Source organism: Egretta garzetta, unplaced genomic scaffold (assembly GCF_000687185.1).
Source record: "Egretta garzetta isolate BGI_Z169 unplaced genomic scaffold, ASM68718v1 scaffold424, whole genome shotgun sequence".
NCBI lineage: Eukaryota > Metazoa > Chordata > Aves > Pelecaniformes > Ardeidae > Egretta > Egretta garzetta.
Genome location: NW_009259489.1, coordinates 2,225,529 through 2,241,472, shown reverse-complemented (window position 1 = coordinate 2,241,472; position 15,944 = coordinate 2,225,529). Strand labels below are relative to the sequence as shown.

Genomic DNA, 15,944 nt, shown 5'->3' with positions numbered 1-15,944 from the left:
GAGCCCACTGGAATTAATGGAAAGGTTCCCATTTGTTTCACCGTGGTTTTTTTCAAGCCCTAACAGACCTCCTGCTGTTCCACAGTTGAGCATTAGTAAGGGACAGCGAGCATGCCAGTCATGCAGGTTTTGTGTGTATGCATGTGGTAAGATTTCTAGGAGGCTGAGAACTGCCTTCATGATGGTAATTTTTATGTGGAGTTCCATAATATTTAAGAAAGTTTGTGATTTTTTACCTACTGCTTCTGCTATTGTAACACAAAAACAGGCTACAGTGATTTGAAGGAGTCTGCAGTATTGATAGAAAAGCAATAATCTGTGATTTTTGAGCTGCTTGGGTTTTCTTTCTTTTCTGTTTAATGGGCATTGTGTAAGTAAATGTTTTAAATCCTTATAGAGTCAAATGATTCACATTAGAACAGAAGCTGTGATGTGCAAAACCTTTGATTTATTTTAACAGAAGCAGTAGGAGAATTATACCTTTACCGTTTTCCTGACATATACAGAAGCTGCTGAATACAATAGGGGTTTCTTGGTTGATTAAAATAGTGTGTTGATTTTAAAGACAATAATAAACATAGTAGAAAATACTCTCTTTCTGTTTGGGTTTCATACATAAGTGGGTTTTGGTTCGCCATTCCCAGACTTCTGTCTGGGGATCTCCTCTGTGGTTTTTATAGACTACTAATCAGATCACAAGAGGCAGGGAGGCATATGCTTTGCCTTACTAGGAAAATAATACTGGTTATTGTTTGTTGCTTTTAAGTTCTAGGAGAAGTAGCCTGAGTGGTTTTTTTCACAGTGTCTGGTTCAACTATTAAGCAGACTTCTACGCCACAACATACAGAGTTGTTCACTCCTCTCTAATAAAAACATTTTTACAAAGTAAAGAAACTTTTTTTGAATCACTGATAATGTTCTGGAGTTTAATTTCAGCAGAATTAAAAAATAAATAAATAAAAAGGAAGATCTCACTTATCTCCTTGAGACCAGTCATTGCCAGGAGACACTACCTTGTGAAAACCTCTTTTTCTGGAGTGACAGTCCTCAGTGAGGTGACAATCTGTATGCACAAGACTGAATTATCTTAAATGCAGCATCTTTTCTGGACATAGGTATAAGTGCCACTTCATTCCCTAAAGCTGCCTTACTGCACACACTAGTTTCTGCAGTTCAGTATTTTCTTGCCTTCTGGCTATGGGATGGAACCTTGTTACGCCTCTGTTCCTTGCTCTGAGGGCATAACTGACAGAGTTCCATGATGGGTGCCTCTTTTCATGCCTATAGCCCTGTATGTGTCTCTCCAGCCTCCATTAGCAGAGATGTGTCTGAAAATATGAGTTCAACCAATGATCCTCCCAAGAGTCCTTGCAAACAAACACGACTTTATTGCAATGCTGTCCTAGTGACAGTTGTGGCTTCTGTGGTGCCTGCAGACAAAATGGAATCTCTTTTATCACACAGGGGTTGGGACAGCAGGGGACCAGCAGCTCAGAGAGGTGTTCTAGCTGTTCTGATAGCAACAAGCTGAGATGCTATTAAAAGAAGATTTTACAAAGCAGTGGAATAACATCAAGGTTTTCCATGAAACATTTTTGGTGATTGAGAAAAAGGGACATATAATTGAATTTGAGGATGTAGCCAAGATTACATTTGTTCAGAGAATGTAGTCTAGTCCATGTTCCTAGTTGGAACATGATTGTTACTGGCAAAAGCAAACGATGAATTTCCTGGGTAGAGAATTTATGTCTCATCCAGTGTTTCAGCATGTTTGAGTTTTTCTCACTGTGGGTACATGCTGTGTAGTAGTGCCGTTCCTCATTGTAGATGATGTCTAGTCAGGTCAGGTAGAGGCTGTAGTCACACTGAGTATACTAACAACTACAAAGATGATGTGATTTCACTCAACATACTTCATGAGTTCTGAGTGGTAAGCACTCAAACTATTTGGCCTCTGTGTTACATTGATATATCCCCTGTCAGTTAAAAAATAAGGTTTTGATTATTTGATTGCGTTTGGCTCAACATCACAGAAGATGGGAATAACCTTCTTTTGGTCATGCAGGAGATGATAGAAGCAGCCTGGTTCCTGGAGTTCCATACAACATATGAATTTAATTAAGCAGAATGTACATCTAGTAGAAGATTTTAGTTCATGAGGGATTGCATGTCACCCAACTTTGTAACTGGTTTCTGAACGTTTTCAGTCATACTGTATTCTTTTTGAGATGAGAAGACTAGAACTACAGCTTTCCAGTTGCATAGAACTTTTTGCTTTGTTCACAAGTCCTTTTCTAATATTCCTCATACTCAGTTTTATTTTTGACCAGTGCTGACATAATTATGAAAAGACGTCAGCTCAATCTGTCATGATCCCAAGGTTTTACTCTTGGACAATTACGGGTGACACGCAGGCCATCATTTTATGTGTGAATTTAGGATTGTTATTTTACACATGCATCACTTTTCCTGTATGTATGTTAAATATTATTGCCTCTTTTAATGCCTAGTCACCCAGTCTCATAAGGGCCTTCTGTCATTCTTTGAAGTCAGCTTTAAATAAATTATCATCATCCACAGACTTTGTAATCTCACTGTTCAGTCCATTTTCCATGTCATTTGGAACACGTTCAACGGTACATGTCCCAGCACAAATCAAAATGGCTTTTGTTTCCCATTTTTATTAGATGCTTTTCTATTCATGTAAGGATCTTTACTCTTGTCCTATGGTTGCTTAGTTTCTTGGCCTAGATGGCCATGTGGTATGAGAAGCAAACTTTTGTTCTGTGAATCCTGTTGTGTATTATCTGAATATTAGAGTGGAGTAACCAAATAATTGATGGGGGGTGTTGCATAGCCAGACAAAGTTTATACTGAAATGGAAGTCTTGAGAACTACAGAGATAATTTTTAATTACTAAGAGAATATCTAGGGAAATATTTGTGCATTGTAAACTGCAAGGTAGCAAACTATTTCCACATCCAGGTAGTGCAATATGCACACATGCTTGTGGTGGTGGTATTCCTGCTTTGGCTGAAAGCTCTTATATCTGCTTTATACCTGCAAAGCAGTAGCACCTGTTTATTATCTGTTTCAGATGTGTTTCTAATTTGCACTGGAAAGAATGTGAGCCATCTGAAATCTTAATTCACTCTGGGTTTTGTGGCTTTTCTTGATGCATGCTTTTCAGTTTTTTCCATCAAGCAGGTTGCAATTAAACTTGGAGCTTTTTGTGACTATATTTTCCCTGTCATATAGCTGAATCTGCTGTTACATTATATTATCATAAATAGAAATTTAATTCTTGAGAATGCTGATATTTTTCACTTTTTCCTTTGAAAAATATACTGCAAAAGGTAGATAGCTTCTAACATCCATGTTTTTCAGATGAAGAAACAAAGCTAGAAGCTTCATTTGCTTCTGTTGTCCATAAAGGGCACTGATTACATGTAGCTGCTTATAAAAGAATGTTCTTGTTACAGTGTAGGATATTGGAAAATTGTAGAGGCATAGTCAATCTGACACTCACTTAGTCTGTTTAGATTAACTCTTTGGGCAGGGCTCTGTCTCCCAAATAAAAAATAAATTAACGTTCTTTTGTCTTTCTCCAAAATTGCTCTCCAGTACCCGACATTGCCTCCCTGCACACTAGTGTTGTAGATCACAGTGTACAGAAATATACCATGCTTCAAGCAATATTGTTTTGGACCCTTTAAATTTTGTGGTCAGGACCTCACTAAATGGCATGTTAGAGAGAACTGTGTGCTCTTTGATCTCTTACCAACCAAGAAAACTTCTTCTCAACATGGATCATTTTCATCATCTTAATCATAGACTGAAGGCAGAATATTTTATTTTTAGATGTACTGTTTATTTATATCTCCACATTTTAGGTTTCTACCAATTACTTGACTTGGTTTCATTGAAAGAAAGAAGGAGAGCTAGAGGAATGAGAAGGGTAATTGATCTATGCTTATTAGATCTGTGCAAATATACATACAGATCTAGAACATGGATTCCTCTATATAGTCCCTTTCTTAAATCTCAGTTGAAAATATCTTTTTCATTCTTATGATTAAAAATTAGATAGCAAAGGTTAAATTGACATACTCTTAAGAAATTTATTAAATTTAATAAAATGTTTCCACAAATTTATCTTTTAGACTGATCTAAAGAATGAGCCTTTCTTTAAAAAAAAAAAAAAGTTAAAATTATATCTTTTTTTTTAAACTTGCAAATTTACACAATATGGGTGTTGACTATCCTGAAATCTTTTTTTACAAATTATGGTTACATAGTACTTGAAATATTTGCTTTGCAAAGTAGAAAGCAAAAGAGTGAAACAAATCATAGGAAATACTTAAAAAGATGCTGACAGATCTGAATTTTCCAGCATACCTACCAAGTACTGTGTTGCAGTACCTTTTATTGTTGTCTCTGCTGTTTTTTATTTTGCTTGCATTAGAAAAATGGGATTTTTTTTTAGTTTTTGCTCTTGATTGAATAGATATATTACAGAAAATATCAGTGAAACCTGTCAGGAACATCGTAAGACTTAGAAAAACAAACAAGTTGGTTTTATAGACCCCATACAGGAAGAGAAGTAGAGAGCTTCTGATAAGACATCTAAAGCTATAAAATGTAGTAAAACTGGATCAACCCTCCCTTTTTTTTATCACCATGTAGCATTGCAGGCATCAAAGGGTCACGAAGTTATTTTGGTGTACAGCAATAGTAGAAGAATTTAAAAGGTCTTGAGTTACACAGAAAATAAATGGATTTTCAGACATTTTTATATTTTTCATGGTGGTAAATTAGTATTTTTTTTTATTTTAGCTAAGTTTCTGATAGGTAACTAGGACTGTATGAGCCAAGGAATAGACGATCTATTCTCAAGCATACATTGATCACCAGGAAAGAAATGTGAAGAAATGTTTCTTCCTATTTTCCACCCCCAGAAATCACTGCCCAGCTGGATAGGTGAACTAATGAGTTAAGCAGAAGGCTATTGTAAGTGTATGCAAAAATACATAGGAAGACAGTTTTTTTCCTCTGGAAGAGCTACCCACCTAACCTAAATGATGTATTAAATCAGGAATACACATGGGATACTGAATGAGGTGCGAAGAGCTTTTTTGAAAGGTTGGGAGGAAAAAGACAGGGCTAAGCACATTGCATCATTTTTTATGATCTTCACTATGCTTAGAAAGTGAAGTGAAAGAACAGATTGCCGGGCAAAGTAAGCAGTTCTGCTTTATCTTTTCTGTTTTACTTTGAATCTTTAGTTATTAATTACTTCTTGGGACACACTTCTGGATTGAATGTACCAAATAACTTCTTCAGTATGGCAAAACCTATCATCTTGTAATATTTCTGTAAATTTTAGGGGCTTTTTTGAAATATAAAATTGTATGACTAAGCAGGAAATAATGTACGTATCAGATTCTGATCTCAATCACAGTAGTATAAATCTAGTGCGAATACATTATTTCAATTACTTTACTCTTGATTTGCATTTGGTATAGGTGAAAAACAAACTTTAAATAACTGACTTGTCTGCACTGATACAGACTGATCTGTGCGCTGGAAGCCATTGCTAAGACAAATTGATACTCTCATTTCTTTATGCTATCCCTTCTTTTAAGAATAGCACTGAAAGTAAACTAGAGGGTATGCTACAAATGACTCATGGTGTTCAGGTATTTGTAAAACTGCAGTTAAACCTGAATCTGAATCATATATACTTACAGAGGAGAGCAACGAAGGTAGTGAAAGTTCTGCAGGGCAGGACTTGGGAGGAGCAGCTAAGGTCACTGGTTTGCTCAGCTTGGAGAAGAGAAGGCTGAGGGGTGACCTCATCACAGCCTACAGCTTCCCCAAGGGGAGCAGCAGAGGGGGAGGTGCTGATCTCCTCTTTCTGGTGACCAGCGACAGGACATGAGGAAGTGGAATGAAGCTGCATCAGGGGAAGTTCAGGCTGGGCATTAGGAGAAGGTTCTTCCTGGAGAGGGTGGTCAGGCACTGGGACAGGCTCCCTGGGGAGTGGTCAAGGCACCAGGCCTGTCTGAGTTCAAGGAGCAGCTGGGTGATGCTCTTAGTCATATGGTTTAGTTTTAGGTAGTCCTGCAAGGAGCAGGCAGTTGGTCTCAATGATCCTTATGGGTGCCTTCCAACTTGAGATATTTTATGATTCTATACCTACTTTTTGTGAAAGTTTTGGCCCTTTCAGTTCAGTACATGCAGAGGTTAATTTAATGAAAGGGGTTGCATAAATCTGCTTTGACATGCTGCTTTCTTTTGCATACGAAGTATTTGGCTTGTCCTGAACTGAAAGTAATTTGGTAACACATCTTGTGTACAATCAGAACAAAAATCTGTCTAGCTCATTATTCTGTTTCCAAGAGTAGCAGTTGTGTAGGAAGGAGTGTATGAAGGCAAGCACATAAATATACTTCTCTTGTGTGCCCCGCACAACCTGCAGCTAATGGAGCTCCTGATCTTATATTTTCAATATGAGAATCCTTGATAGATTTTTATTCCACTTTGTGAACGCTTTTTATCACTCGACCTTCATGAACTTCTAGAATCCACAGCATCCCATGGAAAGAAATTCCACACTTGAGTTGGATTTTATGATAAGGAAGTATATACTATTGTTTATTTTGAATATGACACTTCATAATTTATTTGATATGTCCCTATTGACCAGTCGTTCCTAACTCAGCTTGTCATGACCACACAATTTCACAGACCCCTGTCCTGTCTCTCATCAGTTGTCCGTCTTTGAGGATGAAGAGTCCTATTATTTAGTCATTCTCCACACAAAAGCGGTTCTGTGTCTGTTTTGTAGCATGGGGACCAAAACTGCACAGTATCCCACGTGAGGCACAACAAGGACCTAAGTGGTGGCATAGTGTCCTAGTCTTTGCCATTTCTAATACTGGTTTTGCTTTTCTTGACTGCTGCTAAATAGCAATAGCTTGTTCAGAGCACATTCTTCTGTGTATGCAGAGTAGGGATTGACTTTCCCTCCCCATGTTCATGACTTTCCCTTTTGTTGTACTCATGTTTGTGCATTAGCAAGGTTTAATGCATTGAGGGATTTTTCATTTTTTAGAAAAGTCCCACATATTCTCTGGTCATCATCAGGATGTTATTGATATACTTATCCAGTAGTACATTTTTCAACGTCCTGCATGAAGAGTTTGCTTTGGGATATTCAAATTATCAAAGTGGCAATTATTTTTGCAAATGCAGCTATTTTTGACTGATGCTTTCTGAGCATCTTGCAAAGATTTTTCAGAGTTGATGACATTGGCCTGCTGAAAAATCAAGTCTCTTGAAGATACAAATTAGCTATTGAAAATTATTTAGGCTTTTATATCCTAATTTGGAATATATATCTGTTTATAAAGACAATGTATGATAATGGAAATAAAAGAACTAAACTGAAGTTTTCATAAGGGGCAACAGGCCAGGCCTTTAAAGTATTTAGATAATAAACTGCTTTTGCAGATAGTGGGAGTTGGCCACCTCAATTCTTTTTAAAATCTGATCCTGAAACCATTTTTCAGGCTGTTAAGGTGAAGGATGGTCTTGAAATATGATATAAACTCCAAAGTCACTAAGGGCAGCATTTTCTGAAGGACTTGTTTTTTCTATAAAGGTATAAAAGCTATTTGAATACTTTTTGGTGACCTACACTCCAAACAAAACACTAAAATATTTAGATCAATTCATTGTAGCATTAAATATTTGAAAATAAATATCTGAATGACATTTCACTGATTTCTTAACTAACAAAAGTTATATCATTTCCCAAGAGACTATTTAAAAAGAAATAGAGCAGCTGGTGAGGCTCTGAGGCTCTGACGTTGGGCTTCAGGGAACAGTGGCTTCTGTTGGAAAATAAGAAAATTCATGGCAAAGTCTGTGGGGTTTTTCTTTTAAGGTAAACCCAATGTTTTAGTATTTCATTAGCCACTGATACACTGGCAGAAAAATAAAATGTCTAGCCTCTTTGAACAAGCAAAAGCATCACATTTTTTATATATAAGTCTGTAAGGAGAGTATGCGGGCATGTGAAGGCAGACTTGATTGCACAGATCAATAAAAGGCATCTGTCCTCTGACTGCTGAATTAGTTCACAGGGCTGTTGTTACTGCCTGGTCAACCATAATGGAAAATAAAAAAAAAAACCAAACCAGCAATCTGGAACAGATGCAGAGAAAAACTGCTTAGACGCTATGGGAATGAGTATTTTATCTTGCAAAGGAAACAAAAAGAATGTAACTTCTTTAGTCTGCCAGATTGGAAAAGGGATCCCTGTAAAATTCGTACAGTGAGGGAGAAGACTGCCCAGGCATTTTGCATTTCACCTGCACTAGCAGAAGCTGAAGAATGAATACCAAGGTAGAAACTTAACAACAGGGGAAGGAATATCCAAGCTAAAGGTGAAAGTCATATGATGGGAAGAAGAGAACTTATATCAAGCAATATTTTTATTTATCTTAGTTCTGTATCTTGTGCTTATATAATGCAAACAAGTGGCCGTCCTGTAAATATCCTGTGTAGAGAGAATTCAAACAAGCACCAGTCTGCTTTCCATAGCTGGTATGCCTGATAAAAGTTGACCTGTACTTCTTGGGAAGCAATGCACTTGTCTGAATAATAGACAGTACATTTCCTTGGCACAAAGTAAGTGCTTGCAATGGGTGAGTTAACATGAGCGACAGCGTTCTGTTTATAATAGCTCAACATGAGGGAATTTATCTTATTCTCTTCAAGAAATTTTGCTGAAAGATAATATTCAACCAAACAACTTCAACCACAAGCTCTGGTAAAAGCATTTCTTAGTTTAGGAGTTTGGTTTTGTAACCTGGACAAAATAAGGGGATTTAAAAATTATTGTATCTTCTTGAATCTTATCTTAAATCTCATGCATAGCATTCTAAGGATATTTTTCAAAGTATATCTAAAAATACAATCTTTCAAACTGTTTATTTGAAGTATTTTAAATAATTTATCTCGTGTAATACTATGGTTTCACATGCCATAGCTTAGCAATCAGAAGCATATTCTCCATGCTAAACCTGAAAATAGAAATACAGACTCATGTAATTTTTGCTTTAGATCAAGCCTTAATATTGTAATTTTGAGCCGTAATGTTTAAAAAACAGGTTGTGTTTTTTGATCTGCTGAATGTCTTTTACTGTGGTCTTTAAGAAAGTAGGTGGCAAAGATGAGTATTCCCAGCAGCAAACAGTATGACAGAATAGTACATAACATAATGATGTTGAAAAGTAAGCAATATTAATCTTCAAACTGTCTTGTGTCTGCTACAGACATCACATGGCTGTGTGGGGATTTATCTTCCAGAAGAGATTCTTCTGGGGTTACTTATGAAGTTTTCCTTGTTTTTTATAGGGGTTTGGTTTTGTTACCATTGGCTTAAGTGCTTCATGATCTAAGATGACCTGAGTCCTCCCCAAACTTGTGTATGCATACTCTAAACAAGTAGTCCCCTTTTACAGCCTTATTTATCTGGGAATATTATACAAGTCTGATGTAAACAAGGAGCTTGGGCGTGCACAGGAAGTCCTTATTAAAGAAAAACTGGTTCAAAGTATGAAGCCTAGTAATAAAAGAGAAACTTAGCAGGACCTTCATAAAAAATAGAGAAATTGTGTCCCAGCATTTCCTTTCCAAACTTTCTGTTGCTCTCTTCTATCAGATGTATGTTTGCCCCACTGTGATGTACAGAATTTACTCTTTTTAGAAACGTCTAGTTCTGCTTCTAATATTGGATCTCACGTGATCATTGTCCATCTCTTGGATTCTCTTTTTCATTTCAGTGGCAGAAATCTGTCAGCTGAGCCCTTCAGATTCCCTTAACTGATTGAAAGTCGTCTCTTGAAAGATGCTAGAAAATCAGCATTGGTTTCTCTCTGCCTCCTGATGTCTTGTTTCTAGTCTGATTATAGAGTTACTTTCTGGTAGTCTTTTGGTAAACAGTATTAACTGATAAAGTTAATAAAAAACTCCTAGATTTGATGTCTTAAATTCCTATGTTGTTTATGAAAGCTGATATGCAAGATGGTATGGATGCTCCTGGAGTGTCTGTCTGATTCCCTCCTGGTTTCAGTAAAGAACTAGTATCCTGATCATCTCTGGCGTATGCATGTTAATTTTTTTCGGAGCTCCCTCCTATAAGAAGCTTCAGGTTTCCTTCTGAGAGAGAATTTGCACAGTTGACACTTTAGAGTTTTCTGCAGTATCTGGATGTGAGGCCACATCATATGTGACTCTACCAAAGACAGCATGAAGACATGTTCCATGCTGTGTCATGACATAGAGGCACCTTGCTGGCCACCTGTGGATTTGTGTAAATGTAGCCAACTCGGTCCAGAGAGACAGCTCTCTCCATGTGGATACAAGTCAGGACCTGGGACATGGTCCCTGGAGTGATCTAAGAGAATCAACAGTAGTAGCATTGATTCGGGAGATCTTTCAATCCTATATTCCTAATTGGCAAGAGATACAGGCACTTGTATGAGAAAATTTAGCAATTCCAGTTATGAGCACTCTTAATATAGGTATATATGAGATATAAATATAATACCTGTGTACAAAATTAGCCCAGTTATCCGGACTCAGGTGTGACATTTTCCAGTGGTAACTTTTTGGGGTGCAGTTCAAGTTCTGAGTTAAATACATCCAGTGAATCATAGCACGAATCTTTGCACAAATATATAACAAATTCTTTATCTAATACATAAAGATAAATGGATGATAGTGCTTTGTTTTCCAGCAGAATTCTAAAAATTACTTCATGGATATACAACGTACCTAACTTAGTTTACTGTTTCACTAAGGTCTTGGCATTGACAACAGGACATCTTTACCAAAGAGCAATTCTTCTCCATGGGATGATACACTTTTCAATATATCCATGCACGCAGCAATCCGACGTGGAAAATGGAAGTTACTAACTGGATATCCAGGTAATGAAGTAACTCCTTTTTGTACAGTGTGTCATGTCTCTCACCTGTCCCAAACACAGTTTAGTTCTGTTTAATGTATTTTCATTTCTTTTAGTTATTCTGCTAACTTTTCAGGGTTTTAATCACAAGCAAAAATCAACATGGGGCACTTCTAAAATCCAAACAACATATTTGTTCATTTTGCAAATATTTTGTATGCAAATGACTTTCACAGTAGTGGAAAAACTGTCATAGAATATCTCAAGTTGGAAGGGACCCATAAGGATCATTGTATCCAAGAAGAAAGTCCATGAAATTCGTTGATATGAAAGTAAGTGAAATGGAAGTTTGAATCACAATGGTGCAACTTTTTTGTATAAATAGGACTCCTATATAGGTAGCCCTGGACTAGAGAGTCTGTGGTGTTGGGCTAGAGTTAAGAAATGCAGCAACCATCACTATACAGTGGCTTGTCAAGGGACCTGTTGATTACTCTACGTCTTCACACTGCTGCTCCATATCTGAGAATTAACCCTTGGTCTGTTCCTGTTTCTGCAGGCTGTGGTCATTGGTTCCCTCCACCATCTTTGTTCAATGAGTCAAAGATTCAATCACCTGATCCACCAACAAAGAGACTTTGGCTATTTGATATTGTTCATGATCCTGAGGAGAAAAATGATTTGTCTGAAAAATATCCTCATGTGGTGGAAAAACTGCTCTCACGGCTTCAGTATTATTATAAACGTTCAGTGCCTGTGTTCTACCCTGATGAGGATCCCCACTGCGATCCAGCAGCAACTGGGGCTTGGGGCCCTTGGGCATAGTGCACAGCACTGCGATTTGCAAAACAACCCTGTAACAGAGTCTGGGTTATGGACTCAGGGTCCTAGTCACATATTTCTTACCTTGTTTATTAAACTGTTGCCAATTATGAGTTCATTCCTTGAGTAATTCAGTATTTCTTACTCTTAAAATATGCTCAGAGTCTTATTTCAGTCTTCTCCCACTCTCTCCTTCCCAAGAATTTTATGTGAAATGTTCGTAAAATTATAAATCCTGTTGTTCAAATATTCTTTGTTCAGGATATGCTTTTAATGCAGAAGGTAAAACATTGCCCCCTCCTTGAAAGAGATTACCCTTCTTAAAAAGCTGCAGTGAATCATGGCAGCAGGGACATCAAGAAGCATCCATCTTGTGGAATAAGCTGACGTTGGTTTCTTGTTTGTCCAGAAGACAAATTCTACTGGAAGCTGTTACATATCTGTAAAGAACAGAAAAAAATACAACAGTTGGCATAATGATTTTTGCCTTTAACATGCACCTCCATCCAGAAAAAGAAACAGATGGAAATCTCCCACGGTAAAAAACCCCAAAACCTCTCAGAATACACCAAAATCCCTAATCCTTGTTTGCTGTTAATCTATCAAACTGGAGGAGAGAGTGGTGCTCAACTGAAGTGTAGGGCTGTCAGTCAGAGGGATCTTGACAGGCTGAAGAAATGGGTGAACAAATACTTAATGAAGTTCAACAAAGGCAAGCCTTGCACTTGGGGTGGAAGAGCCTTGTGCAGGAGTACACACTGGGCTATGACCAGTGAAAGCATTGAAAGCATTTTTGTGGGGAAAAAAAAATCTAGGTGTTCTGCCAGATAATAAATAGAACAAGAGTTGCCATGTGCTGTCTTGGTGAAGACCAACCACATGTTGGTCCATATAAGTGAGAATATAGCCAGCACATTAGGGGAAGTGTTTATTCTCCTAGCATAGCATCACATTTTGGGCTTCCCTGTACAAGTATTGACAAATTGGAGTGAGTCCAGTGGAGCATCGTGAAGATGATCACCGGGAGGAGAGCAAATGAGGCGACGCTAAAGAAATGGTTTAGTTTATGCTGGAGAAGTAAGAGAAAGGGGAAATTGCTATCTTCATCTACCTAATATAAGGGCATAGAGAAGATGAAGCCAGACTCTTCTCAGAGGTGCACAATGGTGAGAAGCACACAGGGAACACATGGCATTCCAGTTCAATATAAGAAAAAAATCACACCATGAGGTCAGTCAAATATGGGAACTGTGAGCATATGGCATTCCTATGCTTGGAGATGTTCAGTCCTTGGTCAGAGAAGACCCTGAAGTTGGATCGAATTTGAAGTTGGCCCTGCTTTGATGGTAGCGGTGAGGAGCAGCCACATGACCTCCAAAGAGCCCTTTCTGCATGAATTTCAGTGATTCTGTGATGAACAAAACCTTACTTTTATTGACTGCCTAGTGAGTGCCCTTTCTTCTCAGATTTTGTAGTATCTTTAATACCATAGTAGAGACTGTTTTCATCCTGAAGTGGGCTCTGAGCCATGAAGAAACCAGGCCAAGCAACATTTCCCGATTACTCATCAAATTGATGCAAGATCAACCCACCAGCTTTCTTAGTGTCTTAAAACTCTGGAGTCTGGCCAGAGTTCTGGTACTGCTTCTCAGTGTCCTTAGCCAAATTCTCAGGCTTCAGAGCTCTAGCTGTCATCCTCTCCAGAAAGCAGGGATCTAACTGCCTATTTTCTGGCTCCAAGAACAATTTCTGTAATTTGCACACCTTTTCCCAGGTTTCCCTTGGGCGACTTGTGCTAATTGTTAGCAAGTGGATTCATGAAGAGACAGACTTGACAGAATTTTTGCATTTTTATAGATAGAAAGATAAAGCATGGAAAAGATGAAACTTCATAAAACTGAAAATGAACAGCAATGCCTGCTTTCTGATACAGCTGATTCTCTGTTGCACTGTCTTAAGTCTAGCTTGCCTTTTCCACCTTTGACGTTTTCCTACAAGTAGAAGTGAAGCCAAAGCTCTCCAGAAGCCTGTTCAGCTGCCTTTTACTCTGTTTCTCTCTCTCCTTTGTCACTTCTGCTCCTTTATTTCAGTAGTTTTTCTATTTTATTTCATTCACTCTTTTCAGCCTTGAAGATGGGGAAAGAAGAAAATTACTTTGGGAGGAAATAATTCTCTTCATTGGGCAAACACATACGCTCTGGAAGATTGGTTGGATATTTTTTGGAACCCTGTTTCAGACCAAGGTTCAATACCCTTCTCCATTCACTGATCAGTGGCTGCAAGCAGATGGTTGCAGCAGGATATGACATGGGCAAGCATATGTGATAAGCTCTTCAGATTGTCCCTCACCTTCTAAATGATTGCTCAGAGCTTCAGAGATTTAACTTCTATGTATTTAGTTGCCTTTAGAGTTTTTTTTCTCTTCTGTGAGGTTGCACAACCCTTCAATTGGGGTCCTTGGACATAGTGCACAGCCTTACAATACCTTGGTTGGTATTCACACAATTGCATGTTTCCACAGCTTAACTAGACACTGTGTGAAGAATCTTCTGTTTGTTTGTGACCTGCTTCCAGGTAATCTGAATTTTCACTGGCAAAAGACATATGCTGTGACAGAAGCTCTTACTATATTTAGCAACTTTCATATTAATCAATGTCTTTAAAATATCAAAAAGAATTAATTTGTGTGTTCTGCAAAGGTAGTCTCCAGACTGATACCTGATGACCTCTCCTTCCATTTCATGAAACACATTTAAGCTTCTCTTTCTATCATTTGTGACTGTTCACTCAACTCCTGCCCAGATTTTTGGCTAACAAACAGCTCATGCAAAGGCATGATGTGTGTAGGGAGCAGCCCCATTAAGGCAAAGCGAGACCAACAGGAAGGGCTACAGGTCATTATACAGCCGTTATCACCTGCAGTTTAGAGTCTCCAGCAGCCATAATCCTTGCTATGGATTGTCTGGCAGTTCCTTCAGAATCCACTAATTTACAGAAAGGGTATAAATCAACTTCCAAGATAGGAGGTATAAATACGTCAGCTTAGCCAAAAGGCTTTTGAAGCATATCCAACAGCAGCCAGACCTCTGAGGCTTTCGTGCTTCCCACTGTGGTACAGGGGAGGCCTGCACCATGACAGAGGAGGAAGGATGAGCACTCTCATCATCAATACTTACATAGGTAAGTATTTTTCTTATAGGTGCATGAGTTGTGAGTTACGAATTAGATGACTTGTGAGTTAAAAACCTCATGAATTAAGGGATGAGCTAGTGAATTCACATGTTAGACTAGTCTGTACGAAGGGGATTGAGACCTTGTTTGATGTGTGTCTTTGTTTTCTTTCCTAATGAGCTCATAAAATAATTTACAGTATATGTTGTCCTGTAAATTTGAGAGATCCAAACAGACTGTGACCATCTTGGCTTCGGAGCACAGCAGCATTTCACTTCTGAGCTTGTGAAGTTTCTTTATGATAACTGAGGCTCAGGCTCTGTTATTTGCTGACCACAGCAAGGGATGGAAAATGTAGCCAAAAAAGCCTTTTTATACTGCATCACCTTGACAAAGCTCACACTTTCCTTCAGTAGCTCTAGAAAAACCTTTACCACAGTTCCCTTTCCTAACTATTGCAGTTTATTTTATACCAATACAATGATTTATGCCTGTTTATAACTTACCTGTTTAATACTGCATCTTTATGTTTCACATCATAATTTTCTGCAGGATATAGTTAGTAACATGGTTTGGTATATGGGATTCTGAAAGAATAAGGTGTCAAATCACCTTGTGCATAGTAACCTTGTAGGGTTACTATTTCTGTATGTTATGCATTAATGATACAGGTAGGCCTTCAAATGCCTTTTTGAAATACATCATCCACATATCAGAGGTTCCATCTGTTTAGTACTCCATTCCTCATCTGTTCAGAATGTGTTGGTTAATTTATTCTTGCAATCACAATGCAGATGGAGAAGTTGACAGCCATTCCCCAGTATATAAGGCAAGTAAATCCAATGAATTTACATTATTCTCACTCTTGAAAGAGTTGGCTGGTTTTTATATAGTGCATATTTATTTAGGGCTCTGTGTACACGAGCAGACATGTAAGACTAGAAAGCTAACTGTTCTCAGTCAATACCCA

At 38.0% G+C, this 15,944-nt stretch overlaps 1 protein-coding gene across 1 annotated transcript in view; it reads left to right on the top strand.

Moving 5' to 3' along the window:
• ARSB (arylsulfatase B) overlaps positions 1-15,292 on the top strand; it is a 70,792-nt gene extending 55,500 nt beyond the window's left edge. The window contains exons 6-7 of the mRNA XM_035892824.1: positions 10,875-11,003; positions 11,541-15,292. Coding sequence (XP_035748717.1) covers positions 10,875-11,003; positions 11,541-11,806 — 395 coding nt within the window. The 3' untranslated portion in view covers positions 11,807-15,292. The remainder of the gene's footprint in view (positions 1-10,874; positions 11,004-11,540) is intronic.
• Positions 15,293-15,944: the final 652 nt, after the last annotated feature.